The 24,289-nt window shown below is 45.2% G+C and overlaps 1 protein-coding gene across 1 annotated transcript in view; it reads right to left on the minus strand.

Annotated features, from left to right (window-relative positions):
• ALPK3 (alpha kinase 3) overlaps positions 1 to 24,289 on the minus strand; it is a 213,605-nt gene that overhangs the window by 76,264 nt on the left and 113,052 nt on the right. Inside the window, exon 6 of the mRNA XM_077264220.1 lies at positions 3,216 to 3,344. Coding sequence (XP_077120335.1) covers positions 3,216 to 3,344 — 129 coding nt within the window. The remainder of the gene's footprint in view (positions 1 to 3,215; positions 3,345 to 24,289) is intronic.

Here is a 24,289-nt window from a genome sequence, read left to right on the forward strand (position 1 = left end):
TTAGAGGCTTGCCACTTTCTCTTGTTAGATCAGCTTTCCTCACATACTGCCCAGCACTTTTGTCCATACAATGGCTACTGATGGAGTAGCATGTCAGCAGACCAGTTCATTAACCTTCTCCAATTGTAAAATACCTTACAGGGAAATCTGCTTTTTTATTCCACCAGCAGAGATTTTTATGGACAGAAGTGCTGGTTAGTGTGTGATGACAGCTGCACTAACAACCAGGACCTACCTCTATCATTCTATGATGCCATCAGCACCGCCATGACACGATAGCATAGCACCGATGGGTTGCTGTTATAGCCAGTAGTATGTTGAATATCGTAATTTTTGTTATATGCAACAATACTGTGGTATTGCTGTATGTAACACAAGCAGTCGGACAATCACAGTTTCAAGTCCCCTACAGGAAACAATGCATACAGTGAAAATAAAAAAAAAGTTTTACAAGCATGAAAAAAAATCTTAAAATCACCCTTTTTTCCAGCAAAATTAAAACCGCCAAAATTGCATATTTTTTTTTTGGTCACCAGAAAATGCTAGTAAAAGCTATCAAAATATCATATCTATCTCAAACTGGTATGAATAAAAGTGTTGTCTCACCATGCAAAAAACAAGCCATCACACAGTTGAAAAATGAAAATCTTATGAGTCTCAGAAAATGGCAAAACAATCAAAACCATTTTTTTTTTTTACAAATTTCAGTTTTTTATTTCACCACTAAAATAATTAAAAAAACTGGACAAGTTTAGTATCGCCAAAGTGATGAAGATAACCATATTACCAGGTTATTTTTTACCACACAAGGTACACTGTAAAAACAATTCCCAAAAACCAGAGTCAGAATTGTGGGTCGCAATTTCACCGCACTTAGAATTTCTTTCCTGCTTTCCAGTGCACTAAGTGGTAAAATGAATGCTGTTATTCAAAAGTACAACCCATCCCACAAAAAAATAGCCCTAGCCCTCATATGTCTATGTGGAAAGGAAAATAAAAAAGGTTATGGGTCTTGAAATAAGGGAGGAAAAAAACAAAAACACAAAATTGGAAATTGGCCATATCAGGAAGGATTTAACCCCTTCACGTCGCATCCCATTTTCATTTTTGCTTTTCTGTTTTTTGCTCCCCTTCTTCCAGGAGCCATTACTTTTTTATCTTTGTGGGACGAGTTGTACCTTTGAACGATACCACTGCTTTTAACATATATTGTACAGGATAACGGGAAAAAAATTGCAAGTGCCTTGAAATTGCAAAAAAAAGTGTAATTCCACAATAGTTTTTTGGATTTTTTTTTAACCATATTCACCAAAAGCTAAAACTGACCTGCCATTATGATTTTCCAGGTCACCAATCGGATTCCTTATTTTTATATATTAATAGATCAGGTTATTCTGAAATGTGTTGTTGTATTGTTTAATTGTTTTATTTTGAATGTTGCGAATGGGGGTGATTTATTTTTATTTTTTTATATTTTTAAAAACATTTTTATTTTACTTTTCACTTGCTTCAATAGTATCCATGGGAGACTAGAAGGTGCAATCATCCGATCATCTGTTCCACACACAGCAGGGCTTCAGCCCTGCTCTGTGCAGCAGAAATGCTCACTTGCTATGAGCGCCCACTGCTACGTGACACAGGGGCCGATAGGTGGGATTAGTGACATGCTTCCGATGCGATCATGTTAAATGCCACTGTCAGAGATTGACAGCAGTGTTAAGCAGGTTAACATCCGCGATTCCACCAGCGGCTATTATGAGCACATGTCAAGTGTTCAAATCAGCTGACATGTGCCAGAAATGATGTGGGCTCAGCGCCGGAGCCCATATCAAAGGGGGAAACCAGACATGCGCCGTACATGTACGGCGCATGTCGCTAAAGGGTTAAAGAGTAACTGTTGTTTTAATTATTATTTAAGAAATCAATAGTATACATGAAATAAGCAACTCTGTAGTATATATTATCAGAAAAATCAACTTTTTTTCCTTAAGGTACCGTCACACTCAGCGACGCTGCAGCGATATAGACATCGAGCCGATCGCTGCAGCATCGCTGTTTAGGTCGCTGGGGAGCTGTCACACAGACAGCTCTCTCCAGCGACCAATGATCAGGGGAACGACTTCGGCATCGTTGAAACTGTCTTCAACGATGCCGAAGTCCCCCTGCAGCACCCGGGTAACCAGGGTAAACATCGGGTTAGTAAGCGCAGGGCCGCGCTTAGTAACCCGATATTTACCCTGGTTACCATTGTAAAAGTAAAAAAAAAACACTGCATACTCACCTTCTGATGTCTGTCACGTCCCCCGCCGGCAGCTTCCCTGCACTGAATGTGTCAGCGCCGGCCGGCCGTAAAGCAGAGCACAGCGGTGACGTCCGGCCGGCCGGCGCTGACACATTCAGTGCAGGGAAGCCGCCGGCGGGGGACGTGACAGACATCAGAAGGTGACTATGTAGTGTTTTTTTTTACTTTTACAATGGTAACTAGGGTAAATATCGGGTTACTAAGCGCAGCCCTGCGCTTAGTAACCCGATATTTACCCTGGTTACAAGTGAACACATCGCTGGATCGGTGTCACACACACCGATCCAGCGATGACAGCGGGTGATCAGCGACGAAATAAAGTTCTGGACTTCTAGCTCCGACCAGCAATATCACAGCGGGATCCAGATCGCTGCTGCGTGTCAAACACAACGAGATCGCTATCCAGGACGCTGCAATGTCACGGATCGTCGTTGTTCTCACTGCAAAGTCGCTTAGTGTGAAGGTACCTTTAGACTGATGATTCATTGTCAATTCTTAGGTAAAATCTACATTCAGTGAAGACACTCTCCCTTTACTGAGATAGAAGATGGTGGTTACTACTGATAAGATTCTATGAGAAGGGAAGAGGAAGAGGAAGGAGCTCTGCCTCTAGCTCCTCCTCCCCTCTCCACAGAATCTCATCAGTAGCAGCCATCATCTCTTATCTTAGTAATGTGAAAATGTCTTCCCTGAGTACAGATTTTACCTCAGGATGAAGAATTTTAACGATATCAATAAGATCAGGAGGAGAAATATGCAGATTTCTCTGATAAGATATATTACAAATACAGTTTCTTATTTTCACGTGTACTATTGATTTATGAAATACAAATAAAAACGATGGTTCCTTTAAAACGAATGTAAAAAGTATGTAATTTCTAATAGTGTATTGATTGAAATTGTTATACATCACCTTTTGTTCTTGTTCTGCCTTCTGGCTGAGCTCAAGTTGTTTCTGCAGAAGGGCATAAGCTTTCTGTAGTGCCATGTATTCAATTTCTAAATTCTCCAACTTCTTTAGTGTTTCTGTTCTTGTTTTTTCCTGTAAAATTTTAAGTTAAAATGTCAGATGACAATCAGTTCGGATGGTGTATATAGTACAAATCTATGGTGGACATTAGGGTAAACAATTCTGTAGTTTTTGCTTTACATTAATCTTTAGCAGTGGCAGTGGTTTTTCTATACCTTCACCAAGTCGTCTAGAACCATTCTGCACCTTTCTGTATGACAGCAATCAAGCAAAAGTTCAACTCAGTAATTACCAGATCAGAGAAGCAATATCCTCTAGGACAAGGGTCTCAAACTAAAATGAGGTTCAGGGATGCTAAAAAAATCCTGCTAGGGAACGGGCCACATTGTTATATTTAGGCTGCGTCTACATTGTGACGTTGGCAGCAACAGAGACAAAGTCCCCGACATTTCGCCCTTAAATAAAGAATTACTCAATGCCCGGAGGTGCACTGCCATAGTGCCAAAAAAACTAACAGGAGTCCAAAGCCTATGGCCCCTTCTTATAATCTGTCCCTGGTTATGAGCCATAAAAAAATGGCTTTAAGGGCTGAGTTTTTGAGACCCCCCACTCTAACAGGATATTAGGTATAAAATCTGCATGTTACATGTTAAGAGCTAAACAAAAGATAGGGTCAGTAAAACACAAGAAAAAGTAGACTGTAAAGTCATATTTTAATATTGCATTTATGCTATTTAGTAATTTGGACATGCCTGTAACTTTGCAGTGCATTTTTTCCTGTGTTGTATTGGTATGGACGTTTTGCACTTTGTATTTAGCATTATACAATAATTATGTCATGCCCACCTTATTTTGATATTAGTGGACACAACAGATGGGGAAGGCTGTGGATTTTAAAATCTGCTGCATAAACACAAATACATGCTGGTTTTCGCTCTTATATACAAATCATGATTTCTAAAACCCAATTCACATAATTGAACCTTACTTTGTAAAGATTTCAGTGAGGGATCTGTTATGATCTGGTGGCCTAGGAGCGGCATGAGACATACTCTGGAGAATGTGGTAACTGTAGTGACCGCAGACCCTGGACTTAACACCGCAACTAGAAGTAGCCGTGGGATGTACCTACCAATCCTAGACACCTCGACACAGCCGGAGGACTAATTAACCTTATAGATAGAAAAGGGAAAACTATCTTGCCTCAGAGAAAATTCCCAAAGGATAGGCAGCCCCCCACAAATATTGACTGTGAGAGGCAAGGAAAAAACATACACAGGCTGAAAACAGAATTTAGCAAAGGAGGCCAATCTAGCTAGATAGAAAAGATAGGACAGAGAACTATGCGGTCAGTATTAAAATACTATGAAATGTCCACCACAGATAATACAAAAACTCCACATCTAACTAAAGACACGGAGGGTAAATCTGCCTCTCCAGAGATTCCAGCTTGGCTGCATAAATTCTTACACAGATAAAGCTGGACAAGAAAAAACATGCAATGCACTGAACAATGAGGCCCACAACATGTGGGCAGAAAAACAAGCAGAACTTATCTTGTAGAAATGAACTGCAAGCAGGAGCGACCAGGAAGGGATGTGAATCCTCCAGAAACAATGAACAACTGGCACTCACTAAAGGGTGAAGCCAGACTAAATAGCCCCGTCCGAAGTGGACGCACTTGATGACTGCTGTGAAGGACAAACAGCAGCACTACCACTTATAACCACTGGAGGGAGCCCAAGAGCAGAACCCACAACAGAATTCACAACAGGGATCCTTGCTTTAATCTGCGATATGTGTGAGTGACCTGTTTACTTTTTGCAAATTTTTAATACGTGAAGGTTTTGCAGAGGGATATTCATTTCTGCAAATGAATTTTTTGTCTACACATGGTAATGGCTTAAATGAATTGTCCAGTGAAGACAAGTTAACACCACCATTCCACAAAATAGGTAATAACTTTTAGAATGATGGGGTCTGAGCACTGGGAACATCAGAATGGGGGACTCCCCATTAAAATGGAGTGGCAGTGCACATGCTTGACTGCTGTTGTATTCATTCTCTATGGGGCTAGAGAAAAAGCCAAGCTAACTGTTTGGCAGCCCCATTGGGAATAAACCGGCTTGTGCATTGCTACTCCATATTAACGGGAATAAAATTGCCAATTGAGGATAATCATTTCCTGTTCTGCCAATTGGTGCATTCCCAGCTGTCAGACATATGTTATCACTTATCCTGTGGATAAAAGATAACATCTTTACTGGAGAATCCCTTTAAACATTTAGTTGACAAGAAGATGTCTATTAAGTAGTGATGAGCAAATACATTTGGCACTATTCGTTACTCGCACGGATAGTACTATATTTGGGCTATTCGTTACTCAGTGCGTAACTTGCTATTTGCCTCAGTATATTCGAGTGACCCACCCAGCATGTTTGGGTCTTTATTTTCAGCCAATGAACATGCTGAAATTGCTTGACAATCACAGTAACGCTGGTGCTATAATGCTGGCATCACAATTTACCAGTGTCAATGATTTTCCTTACTCTGATGTTGACGTGTAATAAAGTCGATATAAAAAAAAACCTTTTCTAGTGGTTAAATAAATAGCGTATATTTATCTAGCAGTTGTGCGACTTCTACAAAGCCTGCAGAGATACGCAAATGTCACAATTTAGCAGTGGCAACAATTTTCCTTACTCTGCTGTTGCCTTGTTTCAGAAAGGCGATATAAAAAGTACAAATTTTCTATTGGTTAAATCAATAGCGTATTTTTATCTAGCAGTTGGGCGACTTACGCAAAGTCTGCAGAGATAAGCAAACATCACTGTTTACCCATAATTTTCCTGAGTCTGCTGTTGGCGTGTGTCATAAAGGTGCTAAAAAGAAATAACATTTGACTCTTTGTAGTCTGCCACACATGGCACAGCTCATGTCCACATGCCTTTCCCAAGACCCTCGTGTGAAACACATTTTGTCCACCATGAAATACTGGCTGTGCACCTTTCTTGACCCATGGTACAAGGAGAAATTTCCTTCTCTCATGTCGGAGGCAGAAGTGCCATTTTCATTGCATGCATGCCAGAAGGCTTTTGTGAAAGACTTGCTGAAAAGATTACCCTCAGACAATGCTGCTGGCAGAGGGACCAGCTTTTTACACCCAAAAGGATTACAGGGGAAGGACATGCATGCCAGGTTCAACTCAGGGGGCGGAAGGTCCACCAACTGGACTATTTTCATTAAACTGTCAAGTCAGCAAGGGCTATCTGTGGGTGTAAATATGACAAGGAGGGAAATGTTGATTAAGATGGTGAAGGAGTACTTAAGTGATCATACCAATGTCGTTCCTGATTCATCATTGCCCTTTAACTGTTGGTTGTCCAATCTGCACACTTGGCCCAACCTCTCCTTGTATGCCTTGGAGGTGCTGCCATGCCCTGCCGCAAGTGTGTTGTCTGAGCTGGTGCAATCATAAAGGATAGGTGCACATGCCTGTCAATGGAAAATTCAGACAGGCTGACTCTTCTAAAATTGAGCAAGTGTTGGATTTCCTCTGACTTTGTAAGCCCTACGGATGACAGTAACCCAAAGTAAATGCAGCCCAAATGTTCTGTGTTGGAAGTTGTCTTAACGTCTACGCCATACCATCCAAACCCATTTTGTTCAGGAAATCACATCCTACTCCTCTTGCTGCAACAAGTACTTATTGGTCACATAAGTTAGCCCGTGGGTAATGTTTTTAATTTTTTTTAACTTTTGCAAACATACAGCAGTCCCTAACCACGTCCAGTTTGTTGTCCTAGCGCAGTGCTCAGTTGTCCCGTGTCAGCATATATGTCTCTTCCCAAGTTATTAGTTAGATAGGACATACATATTCGTTAGCACTTTACATTGTCCGGTGCTGGTCTAAGACCATTCCTGGCTTTTCCAGGCTCCTAAATGAGATTTGTGTCTCTTTATTAAATTGTCGCTTCCCTTAAGTTCTCTAAATTTTGGTAAAAAAAACTCAAAACGGTGGTGGGGTATTGTAGGCAGATATGCAACGGATACAGACTTATTTGTGTGCAGGAGGAGTTTACACTTTTCTGACAGTAGATGGCAATGTTTGGTACTGTTATATGCTTAGTTGAGTGTAATGCATAAGTGCAGCGCCCCAGAGTCCTGGTCGTTGCAGTACTGTGGCTCCGCCACTATGGGGAGCTACGGTGCGTCCGATGGCACTGAAGGAGTTCATCTGATCAGGTATCACAGACACCAATACATTTCACAGCCGGGCCTCCGGGGGGAGCTAAGGGTGCTATTCATTAGGCCACTCCCCACCATAGTGGGTAAACTGGGGGTCAGGCAGGAAGTTAGATCAGAAAGCTGACTGGATTGGACGAAGCAACACCTAGTGGCAGAGGGTGTTGTGGAGGAAGAGACAGTAGGGTCTCTGTCAGGGGTGGGATCCTGACAGAGGCTTGGCATTGAAAAGAACGTAACGGGTCCGCGCCAGCTCCGGGAAGCGGCGGGACCCAAGAAAGGACTAGAAGCGAGATAGATTGTGCTGAGTGAGAAACGAGATCAAGCAATAGGAGAATACCAGTAGGGGTCGTGCTGTAAGACCGGAGCAACATCCTACTGAGGCGCACTACCGGTGGCCGGAACGCCGAGGGAGTATTACAATAACCAGCTTCAAGCAATACTCTAAACAGCGGCAGGACAGTCAGTTTAAGGCGGGCTGTCTAACACATATCACCTATGAAGTCTTGGGAGGCAATTGCGGGAGAGGGGCGTCTCTAGGGTCCCGGAAGAACTCCAGGCCTATCCGACAAACGGGTGCCGTTCTAACTGTAACATCAGGAAGGGACGGAAGATTAGAAGAACATCATTTAATCGAGTTGTGAGGGAACTTAAGAAACAGACACAACGGTTGTGGGGTACTTTCCGTAAGCATAGCAGGGAAGGACTACAACACATAGCGCTAAGAAGGAAGGCACCGATTCCCACCTGTGAAGTGAACTCTGAAGGTGCCATTGGACCGGCCGGACTTGCGCAGCCTGGTGAACCATATTCCGGACTGAGGACTCAGAGATCTCCAGTAAAGAGGTAAAGAGACTGCAACCTGGTGTCCTCGTTATTTACCGTGACCTGCACCCCACAACTGCACCACCAACATCCACACCTATTATTCACTGTGCGCCCCACGGCAGGGTCACGGACCGGGGCCTAGCCGCCGTGACAACCCCCAGAAGCAGAGACTCGTAGGCCCGGTACCGGGTACCCCTCGGCCCTGCGGCGGTGGGGTCGCTACAACTTGGCGTCACGAACAGGATCTACTAAAGCCTGAAGAATCAGGTCATGTGTGCCTAGGAACTGTGATTTGTTGTGCTTGGACTGTACTTTATTGCGAAGACTGTGTTGCGCCATTTACTGCCAAAAGTTCCCGCCAAAAATCCGCCGCCATTACAGCGCTGAAGAGAGTGTAAGAAGAGAAGAGGGGCGTGAAGTGGGCGTAGACGAGCTGGAGAGCGCGAACAGCGATGGCCGCCCAGTCTAAGTATTTCTGTGTCCTGAGGACGTGCCGGTCAACAGCCGAGGTCCGCCTCCTGATCTTGGTTGGAGGGTGGAGACCATGGGGACGGGGCCGCCCACGAAAGAGACCGCGGGAAGAAGACATTGGAAGAAAGGCAAAGATGGCGACACCAGGAGCACCATGTGGGGCCGACCCAGCCCGGCCGGAGGCTGTGCAACCTGACATAGCCCCAGAAGCGCCAACGCTGCGGGGTCTGACCCTCACAGGGCCATCAATGGGCCGACCCCCTTTGCCACTGTCGGAGGAATGTGTGGCTGCAGCCGAGGCCCGACAGCTAGCCCGCCGGCTGGAGGCCGATGCCCGCGCGCTCACTCGGCTAGGCCAGCCCACGGAGATCCGTCTGGCCCCAGTGTCCCCTGTTCCCTCCCACCTGGCCGCGGCTGGAAGTACGCTACCGACGCCGGGCCTCAAGATCATGCCGGACGCCGAGCATCTACGGCGTCTGATGGCAGCGTGGCGGAGCCGAACCCAGCCTGCAACGCAGATTGATCTGGTCAGAGCCCCGGAGATCCCGCCATCACACTGGGGTGTGGTAATCTCATTCAACCCCCGATATGGACGCGGGGTTATCCAGGAAATTGGGGAGCCACTGCAAATCCACGTGGAACGGGAAGAAGTGGAGCCCTGCAGCGGAAGATTCCCCCGCGACCTGGAGCCAGGTGATGCGGTGACGTACACCCGATGGAGGAGGGCTACGGGAGAAGCTGGCTGGATGGCGCGAGGCGTACAGCGGTGTACTGCCTTCCAGGCTGCTGCCGGAACACCGGAAGAGGGTGACCCCGTGGGGAAAGCAGCGGAGCCCGGCCCCACGGAACCACGAGAAGCCCGGCCTCGCCGTGCCCCGGAGGGACGTGTGCGCCTGCCAGTAAGAAGGGCCTCCCGGCGAGGGATTTTATCGCTGCTGGGACCGGAACCGCGTCCTGGCTCGCCAGTGCGACCCGTTGGTCTGGTGAGCCCGGATAGGAGACCACCTTCCGCTTCACCACAGTAAGATTTTACTGTACTTTCTTACTTGTAAATAGTTACTGTTTTATTGCTTTTATGTTGCTGCTAAACCCGTTCAGGGTTAACTCTAAAGGGGATCCTTCTATGGACCTGGGATCCCTATTGTTTTGTTTGTCTTTCAAGTTTTTGCACAAAGTTTACAGAACTGCTGAAATCATGAACAGTGCATGATCCGAACTTCTTGTATATAGTTGCACCTTATTAAAGGCGCTCCCTACTGGTTTTACTTAAAGAAGGACTCTTTGCGAAGATACGCTACCTCACAGAGACTTGGTCCTCTCTTAAAGGGGATGTTCATTTGTTGCGCTTAAACAGTAATATTGCTTAAGATGAGTAGCAATAATGTCTTGACCAAAGGAAATGATGATAATGTTTATATGAGAAAAGTTATATGTGTTTAACTGGTTAAATGTGAAGAAATATTGATAATGTGCTCTGAGAAGAAAAAGGTGAAAGATAGAAGAAGGATGCAGTGGACCCGTAGAGATAGACGTGGTGTCCAGCATGCATAGTAGACAGAAAGATAATGAGAAGGCTAATGTTCGATAGAAAATGTTTTTGATAATGCTGATGGATAGTTAATGGGGATAGAAGGTAAACCCTGAGTTCTCATAGGAGTCAAGAAGAGATGGCTCAGTGCTCTAAAACTGAAAGTAATGTTATGTTCTATACTGTGTATAGTAGTTGAAAAGGCAGTAGGCCCTGGCTGAACGGGGCGGTCCTGTAACTGCAAGGAGAGGCAGTAGGTCTGGTGCCGATAGGACAGGCGGTCCTGCAGATTTAAAGAAGGAGAATGAAAAAGTTAAAATACCTTATAATGTGATTATAGGAAGGTCTTTAGTGGATTCAGAGTGTATGTCCTTAAAGGCAAAGTTAAATTATTGTTCAACAATTTTTGCACTTAGTAGAATACCCGGTTGGGTAAGAAAAGTTAATTATAGCATGTTGCTATGATATTTTACCATGTTTGTAACGTTCAAGTGTCCTCACCTCCCATAAAGGGAAGCTCTGTTCAAATATGCTTATTGTTATTGCACTCAACAAAACTGTATGTCTTTTTGCTAACTTGTATTGTTGTTTTCTTCCCAGTCCCGGAGTACTGTGTTTAACCAGGGGGGAGTGCAGCGCCCCAGAGTCCTGGTCGTTGCAGTACTGTGGCTCCGCCACTATGGGGAGCTACGGTGCGTCCGATGGCACTGAAGGAGTTCATCTCATCAGGTATCACGGACACCAATACATTTCACAGCCGGGCCTCCGGGGGGAGCTAAGGGTGCTATTCATTAGGCCACTCCCCACCATAGTGGGTAAACTGGGGGTCAGGCAGGAAGTTAGATCAGAAAGCTGACTGGATTGGACGAAGCAACACCTAGTGGCAGAGGGTGTTGTGGAGGAAGAGACAGTAGGGTCTCTGTCAGGGGTGGGATCCTGACAGAGGCTTGGCATTGAAAAGAACGTAACGGGTCCGCGCCAGCTCCGGGAAGCGGCGGGACCCAAGAAAGGACTAGAAGCGAGATAGATTGTGCTGAGTGAGAAACGAGATCAAGCAATAGGAGAATACCAGTAGGGGTCGTGCTGTAAGACCGGAGCAACATCCTACTGAGGCGCACTACCGGTGGCCGGAACGCCGAGGGAGTATTACAATAACCAGCTTCAAGCAATACTCTAAACAGCGGCAGGACAGTCAGTTTAAGGCGGGCTGTCTAACACATATCACCTATGAAGTCTTGGGAGGCAATTGCGGGAGAGGGGCGTCTCTAGGGTCCCGGAAGAACTCCAGGCCTATCCGACAAACGGGTGCCGTTCTAACTGTAACATCAGGAAGGGACGGAAGATTAGAAGAACATCATTTAATCGAGTTGTGAGGGAACTTAAGAAACAGACACAACGGTTGTGGAGTACTTTCCGTAAGCATAGCAGGGAAGGACTACAACACATAGCGCTAAGAAGGAAGGCACCGATTCCCACCTGTGAAGTGAACTCTGAAGGTGCCATTGGACCGGCCGGACTTGCGCAGCCTGGTGAACCATATTCCGGACTGAGGACTCAGAGATCTCCAGTAAAGAGGTAAAGAGACTGCAACCTGGTGTCCTCGTTATTTACCGCGACCTGCACCCCACAACTGCACCACCAACATCCACACCTATTATTCACTGTGCGCCCCACGGCAGGGTCACGGACCGGGGCCTAGCCGCCGTGACAACCCCCAGAAGCAGAGACTCGTAGGCCCGGTACCGGGTACCCCTCGGCCCTGCGGCGGTGGGGTCGCTACATATACTTGTTGTACTTTGGTTTCATTCTCTATCTGGTAAAAGGTCCTTGCAGATTTCCTGTTATGCTGTATTAAGAAGTTGATGCAGGGACCTCATGTTCTGAGAAGATAAAGTTGAATTACCCCATGTATTCTACTCTAAAGGTACCTTCACACTGAACAACTTAACAACGATAACGATAGCGATCCGTGACGTTGCAGCGTCCTGGATAGCGATATCGTTGTGTTTGACATGCAGCAGCGATCAGGATCCTGCTGTGATATCGTTGGTTGGAGCTAGAAGGCCAGCACCTTATTTCGTCGCTGGATCACCCGCTGACATCGCTGGATCGGTGTGTGTGCCACCCATCCAGCGATGTCTTCACTGGTAACCAGGGTAAACATCGGGTTACTAAGCGCAGGGCCGCGCTTAGTAACCCGATATTTACCCTGGTTACCATTGTAAATGTAAAGAAAAACAAACACTACATACTCACCTCCTGATGTCTGTCTCGTCCCCCGGCGTCCGCTTCCCTGCACTGTGTCAGCGCCGGCCGGCCGTAAAGCAGAGCACAGCGGTGATGTCACCGCTCTGCTTTAGGGCCGGCGCTTACACAGTGCAGGGAAGCGGACGCCGGGGGACGCGACAGACACCGGAATGTAAGTATGTAGTGTTTGATTTTTTTTACATTTACACTGGTAACCAGGGTAAACATCGGGTTACTAAGCGCGGCCCTGCGCTTACTAACCCGATGTTTACCCTGGTCAGGGCCGGACTGGCCATAGGGCACTTCTGGCAAATGCCAGAAGGGCCGGTGCCAGTGGTGGGCCGCTCAATCCGCCGCCCCCGCCGTCGCATTCAACTATACCGGCGTATAGACGCCGGTACAGTTGAATGCAATGATGGAGGAGAGAGCGTCTACAGACGCTCCTCTCCCATCATTCCCCGCTCTGCCTCTGACACTGCGGGTGCGCGATGATGTCATATCATCGCGCACCTGCTGTGTCCCGGGCAGACTGCAGCTGCTGAGACAGGAGCAGGAACCAGGAAGCAACGCTGGGCACGAGGAGAGGTGAGGAGAGTTTTTTTTTTTTCTGGACTGTGGGGCCATTCTCGGAGGAGGTGAGGGGAGGAAGAGAAGAGATGTGGGCTGTATATAGTTCTCTGTGGGCTGTGCTCTGTGCTGTATACTGCTGTGGGCTGTATATAGTTCTCTGTGGGCTGTGCTCTGTGCTGTATACTGCTGTGGGCTGTATATAGTTCTCTGTGGGCTGTGCTCTGTGCTGTATACTGCTGTGGGCTGTATATAGTTCTCTGTGGGCTGTGCTCTGTGCTGTATACTACTGTGGGCTGTATATAGTTCTCTGTGGGCTGTGCTCTGTGCTCTATACTGCTGTGGGCTGTATATAGCTCTCTGTGGGCTGTGCTCTGTGCTGTATACTACTGTGTGCTCTGTGCTATATATAGTTCTCTGTGGGCTGTGCTCTGTGCTGTATACTGCTGTGGGCTGTATATAGCTCTCTGTGGGCTGTGCTCTGTGCTGTATACTACTGTGTGCTCTGTGCTATATATAGTTCTCTGTGGGCTGTGCTCTGTGCTGTATACTGCTGTGGGCTGTATATAGTACTCTGTGGGCTGTGCTCTGTGCTGTATACTGCTGTGGGCTGTATATAGTTCTCTGTGGGCTGTGCTCTGTGCTGCATACTACTGTGGGCTGTATATAGCTCTCTGTGGGCTGTGCTCTGTGCTGTATACTACTGTGGACTGTATATAGTTATCTGTGGGCTGTGCTCTGTGCTGTATGCTACTGTGGGCTGTATATAGTTCTCTGTGGGCTGTGCTCTGTGCTGTATATAGTTCTCTGTGGGCTGTGCTCTGTGCTGTATACTACTGTGGGCTGTATATAGTTATCTGTGGGCTGTGCTCTGTGCTGTATGCTACTGTGGGCTGTATATAGTTCTCTGTGGGCTGTGCTCTGTGCTGTATATAGTTCTCTGTGGGCTGTGCTCTGTGCTGTATACTACTGTGGGCTGTATATAGTTATCTGTGGGCTGTGCTGTATACTACTGTGTGCTGTATATAGTTCTCTGTGGGCTGTGCTGTATATAGTACTCTGTGAGCTGTGCTGTATATAGTACTCTGTGGGCTGTGCTGTATATAGTACTCTGTGGGCTGTGCTGTATATAGTACTCTGTGGGCTGTGCTGTGTATAGTACTCTGTGGGCTGTGCTGTATATAGTACTCTCTGGGCTGTGCTGTATATAGTACTCTCTGGGCTGTGCTGTATATAGTACTCTCTGGGCTGTGCTTTATATAGTACTCTGGGCTGTGCTGTATATAGTACTCTGGGCTGTGCTTTATATAGTTCTCTGTGGGCTGTGCTGTATATAGTTCTCTGTGGGCTGTGCTGTATATATTACTTTGTGGGCTGTGCTGTATATATTACTTTATGGGCTGTGCTGTATATATTACTCTGTGGGCTGTGCTGTATACTACTGTGTGGACTGTGCTGTATACTTCTACGTGGGCTGTGCTGTATACTACTGTGTGGTCTGTGCTGTATACTACTGTGTGGTCTGTGCTGAATACTGCTGTGTGGGCTGTGTTATCTACTACGCGAGCTGTGCTATAGTATGCAGGCTGTGCTGTATACTATGCGGTTTGTGCTATATAATATGCGGGCTTTGCTATATACTATGGGGAGTATATTATATTCTATGGGGGAGGCCATGTTATGTACTATGTGGCTGTGTTATATACTATTGTGGGGGTATATTATATTCTATGGGGGAGGCTGCGTTATATACTATGGGGGGCTGCATTATATTCTATGGGGGGCTACATTATATATTATGGGGAGGTGGGCTGTATTATATTCTATGGGGGTTACATACTCTGGGGTGGCTGCATTATACTCTGTGGGGTGGCTGCATTATACTCTGGGGTGGCTGCATTATACTCTGGGGTGGCTGCATTATACTATATGTGGGCTGCATTATACTGTATCGAGGACTATGGGGAATACGTTATACTATATGAAGAACTATGGGGTGCATTATACTATGGGAAGTGAATTGTACTACATGGATGACTGTGGCGGTGCATTATACTATATGGAGCACTATGAGGATTGTATTATGCTATATGGAGGACTATGAGTATTGTATTATGCTATATGGAGGACTATGAGGAGTGTATTATACTATGTGGAGGACTGAGCAGTGTATTTTAATATATGGAGGACTATAGGGAGTGTATTATACTATATGGAGGACTATGGAGCACATTATAATATATGGGGGACTATGGGGTGTATTTTACTAAACAAGTAAAATGCTGCATATTCGGATTGTTTTTGCTGGAACAAAAAGCCTTGTTGTCAGCAGCACATTGCCAGTGTAAACTGTAGATGTGCTGCTGAAAACATGATACTGTATGGTGATCTATTAGTGATCGTTCTGTCTCATCATTATTCCTCAGCTGGTGGAAAGAGGCCGGGAAACAAGCGTTGAACAACTTCAGTATTGTCGATCAAACTCGTTTAGCGGCCTGAACTCAGCGCACGTAAATACAACAGAAAGGCTTTTGTGTGATGTGCAATATGTTAGCATTTGGGGACCCATTTTAAACTTTGCCTAGGGCCCCACTTTGCCTAAAACCGGCCCTGCCTACAAGTGTACAAAGATATTATACAGTCACCATGTGACTAGTGGGCCTGTGTAACTTCAAATGCCAGGGCTGAATTTTAGTCCCAGTCCGGCCCTGACCCTGGTTACCCAGGGACTTCGGCATAGTTGGTCGCTGGAGAGCTGTCTGTGTGACAGCTCTACAGCGACCACACAACGACGAAACAGCGACGCTGCAGCGATCGGCATCGTTGTCTATATCGCTGCAGTGTCGCTTAATGTGACGGTACCTATACAAGTTTCTTCTGCAACCAAACTATGCAACAGGTTATGGGCCCAGCAGAGAAGACAAAAAGGACTTGGTGAATGCAAAATAAAACTTCAGAGCAATTCTCTCCAAACAAGTAAGGCAAATAAGTTAAAGATGAGCAGCAGTTCAGAGCTGAGTCTCACAGTAGCTAAGCTGAACAATGAGAACTATCAGTTATGGAAGTTCAAAGTGAAGATGTTATTGTCTAAAGATGATTTATGGGAGGTAATCACTACAGACAGGCCCAATGATAATAATCAGACATGGGATAGCAAAAACAAACAAGCAAGAGCTACTATCAGCTTATTAGTGGTGGGTGATCAGTTAACCACATAAGGAATGAGAATACAGCAAATGGAATGAGGGAAGCATTGAGAAAGCTACATGAAAGATGCAGCTTAAATCACAAACTATTCCTGCTAAGAAAACTTTAAAAGATGAGACTGAGTGCAAAGAAAGACATGCAGGAGCATATAAACTCCATGATGGAGGTGGTAACACAACTGAGATCAGTCGGTGAAGACATTAAGGAAAGCCATATAGCAGCAATATTATTGTGCAGTTTACCAGATTCATACACTGCTCTGATAAATGCAATAGAGACAAAACCTGAAGCAGACATTACACTAGAGGTTGTAAAAGACCATAAAGACCAGACTCATAGATGAATATCATAGAAGGAAAGAGCAAACAAACGATTCCACTGAAAGGGATAGTGAAAATGCTCTTAAAGCGACAGACAAGAAGCCCCATAATACAGAGACAGGAGAATGTTTCAGATGTAAGAAAAAGGGACATTTAAAGAAAGACTGTACTATATAGAAAGCAGAACAAGAGAAATTACACGAAAAGGAGAATAAACAGAAAGTAAAATGCACAATTTCTAACCCACATGCAGATCACCGGAATGGTACATCTAAAGTAACGGATAAAGAGTCATCGTCAGGCTGGTTTATTGACTCAGGAGCAACAAGTCACATCACTAGTGATCAAAGCTTCTTTACTGAACTTGATGAAAATAAGAAGGGAGCATTTTATCTTGCAGATGGAAGTAAAATAACCGCAGAAGGTATTGGACAAGGAATGCTAATCTTTTCTGATAGATTTGGGCATAATTCAAAATGACTAGTAAAGGATGTGTTATATGTTCCATGACTAGAAGGAGGATTGGTATCCGTAAAGCGTCTGACAACCAAAGGACTTACTGTAAAATTCAAAGATGATAATTGTACAATCCTAGCATGAGATAAGGTAATAATTATTGTCAAAGCAGGTGAACAATTATATCATGTAGACACATTACAGGAACAGATGAAGTTATGTACACATGATCACAAGAATTATATTCACGTGTGGCATATACATCTAGGACACAGACATTCTGAGAGTAGAATGGCGTTACAAAAGAAGATATCTGTTCAATTACCGTAAAATGTGAATGTTGCATAAAATCTAAAGCTACTAAAGTAGCTATACCTAAAGAGAGTGAGACTAAAAGCGCAAGACCACTTGCCTTGGTACATACTGGTGTATGTGGACTCACGAAAGTGACCACATCAGGAGGTAATAGATATATGTGACCTTCATAGATGACTACTCAAGATACACAGTCACGTACTTGATAAAAAACAAAAGTGAAGTTTTTGAAAAATTAGAAGACTGTGACAAAGTCAAATAACAAGTGTTGTGAATTCTGCTCTTGGGCTGCCTCCGGTGGTTGTTGGTGGTAGTGCAGTTGTCTTGGGGTTGTAATCCGGGCAGGTGTTTCTGCTGATTGCAGCTCTATTAGGTATTTAGGTGTGCAGGATCCATGAGTCCATGCCAGTTGTCCATTGTACTTGGAGGGATTGCATCTCTCTCTGGCTCCTCATGCCCTGCTGCCAATTCAGCTAAGATAAGTGTCTGTTTTTTTGTCTCTGTGCACACATGCAGTGTGCTTTGCAAATCAGTGCAATTCATTGTGTTTTTGTCCAGCTTAGACTTTGTTTAAATTTTTCAGTCATGCTGGATTCTCAGGAGATGCAGATATACTTTCTATGTCTTTAGTTAGATGTTGAATATTGGTATTATCTGCTGTGGATATTTTTAGGATTTTAATACTGACCGCTTAGAATTCTGTCCTATCCTTTTCTATTTAGCTAGAAGTGCCTCTTTTGCTAAATCCTGTTTTTCTGCCTGCGTGTGTTTTTCCTCTTATACTCACAGTCAATATTTGTGGGGGGCTGCCTATCCTTTGGGGTTCTGCTCTGAGGCAAGATAGAATTCCCATTTCCATCTATAGGGGTATTTAGTCCTCCGGCTGTGTCGAGGTGTCTAGGACATGTTAGGTACATCCCACGGCTACTTCAAGTTGCGGTGTTAGTTTAGGGGTTGCGGTCAGTACAGGTACCACCTACTCCTGAGAAAGTCTCTCATGCGGCTCCAAGGTCACCGGATCATAACAGTACAACTGGCAAACAATGAGTTAAATGCATCTCAGAAGAAGGGAAGAAAGAGCCATTTTTTTTTCTGTAGCCTGCTTTGTCTTTTCTTCCCTCTTTTCCTCTGGGTGACTGAGGAGTCTTGTGCTAACATGGATGTTCAGGGATTAGTTTCTCGTATAGACCAGCTTGCTGCTAAGGTACAGGGTATTTCTGATTATATTGTTCAGACTCCGCTTTTAGAACCTAGGATTCCTACTCCTGATTTGTTTTTTGGGGACAGGTCCAATTTTTTGAGTTTTAAAAACAATTGTAAACTGTTTTTTGCTCTGAAGCCTCGTTCCTCTGGTGATCCCATTCAGCAGGTTAAAATTCTCATCTCCCTGCTGCGTGGCGACTCTCAGGATTGGGCATTTTCCCTGGAATCTGGGAATCCGGCCTTGCTTAATGTAGATGCCTTTTTTCAGGCTCTAGGATTATTATATGATGAACCACATTCTGTGGATCAAGCGGAGAAGTGTTATGATCCCAATGGCAGAGGATCTCTAATATTCCGGCAAGATAGCAAAAATATAAATACTGCTCTAGGGAGGTGGAAACTGGACTAACCGCATACCTGATCCTGACACAAACAACTAAAAGTAGCCGGTGAACGTGCCTACGTTGGTTCTAGACGTCTCGAGCCAGCCGGAGAACTGACTACCCCTAGAGGGAAAAAATAAGACCTCGCTTGCCTCCAGAGAAATTGAACCCCAAAGATATAGAAAGCCCCCAACAAATAATAACGGTGAGGCAAGAGGAAAACACAAACGTAGAGATGAACTAGATTCAGCAAAGTGAGGCCCAATAGTCTAGATAGCAGAAAATAGATAGTGGACTATGCGGTTAGCAGAAAACCCTACAAAACATCCACGCTGAACATTCAAGAACCCCCACACCGACTGACGGTGTGGAGGGAGAATATCAGCCCCCTAGAGCTTCCAGCGAGTCAAAAAATCAAATGTAAAGCAAGCTGGACAAAAACACTGAATAATGCAAACGATCCAAATTGTACAAAACAGACTTAGCTTTTCTTGCATGAGGCAGACTGAAAGGAATCCGGAGGAGACCAAATAGGTCTGGATACAACGATGCCAGGCAAGAGACTGAGTCCAGAGGAGACTCAAATAGGAAACACCCGCTGCTTAACGACACAGCTGGAGCTCAGGCCTGCAACAAGACATACCTAACACAATACCATTAGTGACCACCAGAGGGAGCCCAGAAACACAGTTCACAACAGAGAAGACCTTGTTGGCCCTGTCTCAGGGTCAAGAAGCGGCAGAATTGTATTGTCAGAAATTTAGAAAATGGTCTGTGCTGACTAAATGGAATGAGGATGCTTTGGCGGCAATTTTCAGAAAGTGTCTTTCTGAATCTGTTAAAGATGTTATGGTGGGGTTTCCCACGCCTGTTGGTCTGAGTGATTCTATTTACATTATGAATAGCAAAAGACGCTGGAAGGTCCAAGCGAAAAGACACCGGGTTAAGGATTTCCAAAATCTTATAAGGACCGATAAAGTGAGGCTTGAACTTAGGAGAGGAGACTTTCAAAGGAACATGCCGAGAAGACAACCAAACCAAATCCCCAACACGAAGTCGGGGACCCACACAGCGGCGGCGGTTGGCAAACCGCTGGGCCTTGTCTTGTGACAATTTCAAATTGTCCACCACATGGTTCCAAATCCGCTGTAACCTATCCACCACAGAATCAACCCCAGGACAGTCAGAAGATTCAACCTGACCCGAGGAGAAACGAGGATGAAAACCAGAGTTGCAGAAAAAGGGTGAAACCAAGGTGGCCGAACTAGCCCGATTATTAAGGGCAAACTCGGCCAGTGGCAAAAAGGTAACCCAGTCGTCCTGATCAGCAGAAACAAAACATCTCAAATAAGTCTCTAATGTCTGATTAGTTCGCTCGGTCTGGCCATTAGTCTGAGGATGAAAAGCCGACGAAAAAGACAAATCAATACCCATCTTAGCACAAAAGGATCGCCAGAATCCGGACACAAACTGGGATCCTCTGTCAGACACAATATTCTCAGGGATGCCATGCAAACGAACCACATTCTGAAAGAACAAAGGAACCAAATCAGAGGAGGAAGGCAACTTAGGCAAGGGCACCAAATGGACCATTTTAGAAAAACGATCGCACACCACCCAGATGACAGACATCTTCCGAGACACCGGAAGATCCGAAATGAAATCCATGGAAATGTGCGTCCATGGCCTCTTTGGGATAGGCAAGGGCAAAAGCAACCCGCTGGCACGAGAACAGCAAGGCTTAGCCCGAGCACAAATCCCACAGGACTGCACAAAAGAACGCACATCCCGCGACAAGGAAGGCCACCAAAAGGACCTGGCCACCAAATCTCTGGTACCAAAAATCCCAGGATGTCCCGCCAACACCAAAGAATGAACCTCAGAAATAACTCTGTTGGTCCATCCATCAGGGACAAACAATCTCTCTGGTGGACAACGATCAGGCCTATCAGCCTGAAACTTTTGCAGCCCTCGTCGCAAATCTGGGGAAATGGCAGACAAAATTACTCCCTCTCTGAGAATACCAGCCGGCTCAGAGACTCCCGGAGAATCAGGCACAAAACTCCTAGAAAGTGCATCAGCCTTCACATTCTTCGAACCAGGCAGGTACGAGACCACAAAGTCAAAACGGGAGAAAAACAACGACCAACGGGCCTGTCTAGGATTCAGGCGCTTGGCAGACTCGAGGTAAATCAGATTTTTATGATCAGTCAAGACCACCACACGATGTCTAGCTCCCTCGAGCCAATATCGCCACTCCTCAAATGCCCACTTCATGGCCAACAACTCCCGATTACCAACATCGTAGTTCCGCTCAGCAGGCGAAAATTTCCTTGAAAAGAAGGCGCATGGCTTCATCACGGAGCCATCAGAACTTTTTTGCGACAAAACAGCCCCTGCACCAATTTCAGAAGCATCAACTTCAACCTGGAAGGGAAGAGAGACATCCGGCTGGCACAAGACTGGCGCTGAAGTAAACCGACGCTTCAGCTCCCGAAAGGCCTCCATGGCCGCAGGAGACCAATTCACAACATCAGAACCCTTCTTGGTCATATCCGTCAAAGGTTTAACCACGCTGGAGAAATTAGCGATAAAACGACGGTAAAAATTAGCAAAGCCCAAGAACTTCTGCAGGCTCTTAACAGACGTGGGCTGAGTCCAGTCATGAATGGCACGGACCTTAACTGGGTCCATCTCCACAGTAGAAGGGGAAAAAATAAAACCCAAAAAAGAAACCTTCTGTACCCCAAAGATACATTTTGAACCCTTCACAAATAGAGCATTCTCCCACAAAACCTGAAACACCATCCTGACCTGGTTCACATGGGACTCCCAATCATCAGAAAAAACCAAAATATCATCTAGATAAATAATCATAAATTTATCCAGATATTTCCGGAAGATGTCATGCATGAAGGACTGAAACACAGAAGGAGCAATAGATAATCCGAAAGGCATCACCAGGTACTCAAAATGACCCTCAGGCGTATTAAATGCCGTTTTCCATTCATCTCCCTGCTTTATGCGCACAAGGTTATACGCACCACGAAGATCTATCTTGGTGAACCAACTGGATCCCTTAATCCGAGCAAACAAATCAGACAACAATGGCAAAGGATACTGAAATTTAACAGTGATCTTATTCAGAAGACGATAATCAATACAAGGTCTCAGAGACCCGTCTTTCTTGCCCACAAAAAAGAATCCTGCACCAAGAGGGGATGAGGATGGGCAAATATGTCCCTTCTCCAAAGACTCCTTTATATAACTCCGCATCGCGGCATGCTCTGGCACAGATAAATTAAAGAGTCGTCCCTTAGGAAACTTACTACCAGGAATCAAATCTATAGCACAATCACAGTCCCTATGAGGAGGAAGGGCACTGGACCTGGCCTCATTAAATACATCCTGAAAGTCTGACAAAAACTCAGGGATCTCAGAAGGAGTAGAAGAAGCAATAGACACCAATGGAGAATCGCCATGAATCCCCTGACACCCCCAACTAGACACAGTCATAGCTTTCCAATCTAAAACTGGATTATGGGCCTGTAACCATGGCAGACCCAAAACGACAACATCATGCATTTTATGCAGTACCAAAAAACGAATCACCTCCTGATGTACAGGAGTCATGCACATGGTCACCTGCGTCCAATACTGAGGTTTATTCTCTGCCAATGGCGTAGAATCAATTCCTCTAAGAGGAATAGGATTTTCCAAAGGCTCCAGGACAAAACCGCAGCGCCTGGCAAACGACAAATCCATCAGACTTAAAGCAGCACCAGAATCCACAAAAGCCATAACTGAGTAAGAAGATAATGAACAAATTAAAGTCACAGACAAAATAAACTTAGGCTGAAAAGTACCAATGGCGACAGGATTAACTTTTTTCTTTAAACGTTTAGAGCATGCTGAGATAACATGTGTTGAATCACCACAGTAGAAACACAACCCATTTTGACGTCTATGATTTTGTCGCTCGGCTCTGGTCAGAATTCTGTCACATTGCATAGAATCAGGTGACCGTTCAGACAGCACCGCCAAAGGATTATCAGATTTGCGCTCCCGCAAACGTCGATCAATTTGAATGGCTAGAGCCATTGAATCATTTAGACCTGTAGGGATAGGAAACCCCACCATCACATCTTTAATGGCTTCAGAAAGACCATTTCTGAAATTTGCGGCCAGTGCACACTCATTCCATTGAGTAAGCACGGACCATTTCCGAAATTTTTGGCAATATACCTCAGCTTTGTCCTGACCCTGAGAGATAACCAGCAACATTTTTTCAGCCTGATTTTCAAGATTAGGCTCCTCATAAAGCAAACCAAGTGCCAGAAAAAACGCATCAACATTCACCAATGCAGGATCTCCTGGCGCCAGAGAGAAGGCCCAATCCTGAGGGTCGCCGCGCAAGAAGGAAATAACAATCTCAACTTTCTGAGCGGAATCACCAGAGGAACGAGGTTTCAGAGACAGAAACAATTTACAATTATTCCTAAAATTCAGGAATTTAGATCTATCTCCAAAAAACGGCTCAGGAATAGGTATTTTTGGTTCAGACATAGGGTTATGGATAACAAAATCCTGAATGCTTTGCACCCTAGCAGCAAGCTGATCCACACTAGAAGTCAGAGTCTGGACATTCATATCTGCAGCAGAGTTTCAGCCACTCAGAGAAAAAGGGGATGGAAGAAGCTAGGCAAACTGCAGCAAAAAACCCCAAAAAACTCAGAACTTCTTTTTAATCCTGCTTCTGCGATGCATTAAACATTTTCTTTTGGGCCTGGCATTCTGTTATGTTCCCAATGGCAGAGGATCTCTAATATTCCGGCAAGATAGCAAAAATATAAATACTGCTCTAGGGAGGTGGAAACTGGACTAACCGCATACCTGATCCTGACACAAACAACTAAAAGTAGCCGGTGAACGTGCCTACGTTGGTTCTAGACGTCTCGAGCCAGCCGGAGAACTGACTACCCCTAGAGGGAAAAAATAAGACCTCGCTTGCCTCCAGAGAAATTGAACCCCAAAGATATAGAAAGCCCCCAACAAATAATAACGGTGAGGCAAGAGGAAAACACAAACGTAGAGATGAACTAGATTCAGCAAAGTGAGGCCCAATAGTCTAGATAGCAGAAAATAGATAGTGGACTATGCGGTTAGCAGAAAACCCTACAAAACATCCACGCTGAACATTCAAGAACCCCCACACCGACTGACGGTGTGGAGGGAGAATATCAGCCC

This window comes from Ranitomeya variabilis, chromosome 5 (genome assembly GCF_051348905.1).
Source record: "Ranitomeya variabilis isolate aRanVar5 chromosome 5, aRanVar5.hap1, whole genome shotgun sequence".
Taxonomy (NCBI): Eukaryota; Metazoa; Chordata; class Amphibia; order Anura; family Dendrobatidae; genus Ranitomeya; species Ranitomeya variabilis.